This window comes from Cystoisospora suis (genome assembly GCF_002600585.1).
Source record: "Cystoisospora suis strain Wien I chromosome Unknown contig_6339, whole genome shotgun sequence".
In the NCBI taxonomy this organism is placed as follows: domain Eukaryota; phylum Apicomplexa; class Conoidasida; order Eucoccidiorida; family Sarcocystidae; genus Cystoisospora; species Cystoisospora suis.
Window position 1 is genome coordinate 1 of NW_027159128.1, and position 225 is coordinate 225.

The 225-nt window shown below is 47.1% G+C and overlaps 1 protein-coding gene across 1 annotated transcript in view; it reads right to left on the bottom strand.

Moving 5' to 3' along the window:
- Positions 1-36: 36 nt before the first annotated feature.
- CSUI_009926 (regulator of chromosome condensation repeat-containing protein) overlaps positions 37-225 on the bottom strand; it is a 6,287-nt gene continuing 6,098 nt past the window's right edge. Inside the window, exon 6 of the mRNA XM_068070035.1 lies at positions 37-213. Within this exon, the coding sequence (XP_067917989.1) occupies positions 97-213 (117 nt within the window). The 3' untranslated portion in view covers positions 37-96. The remainder of the gene's footprint in view (positions 214-225) is intronic.

Consider the following 225-nt stretch of genomic DNA (forward strand, 5'->3'; position numbering starts at 1 on the left):
TTTTTGTATTCTGAGGCAGAGAGAGAAGAGGTCGGTAGGGGATCCTGTCCCTCTCCCTCTTCCTATATCTTTGTTTCAAGTGAAGCTAGAGAATACCTACGTGATAAGAAAGCGATGGTTCATAAGGAAGGTATGCCACGTCTGATTGACCCGGCTATACTCCAACTGCTCCCCATCAAAAGGAGGATTGCGACCATCCGCTATCTGCCTAACCTATACACCACA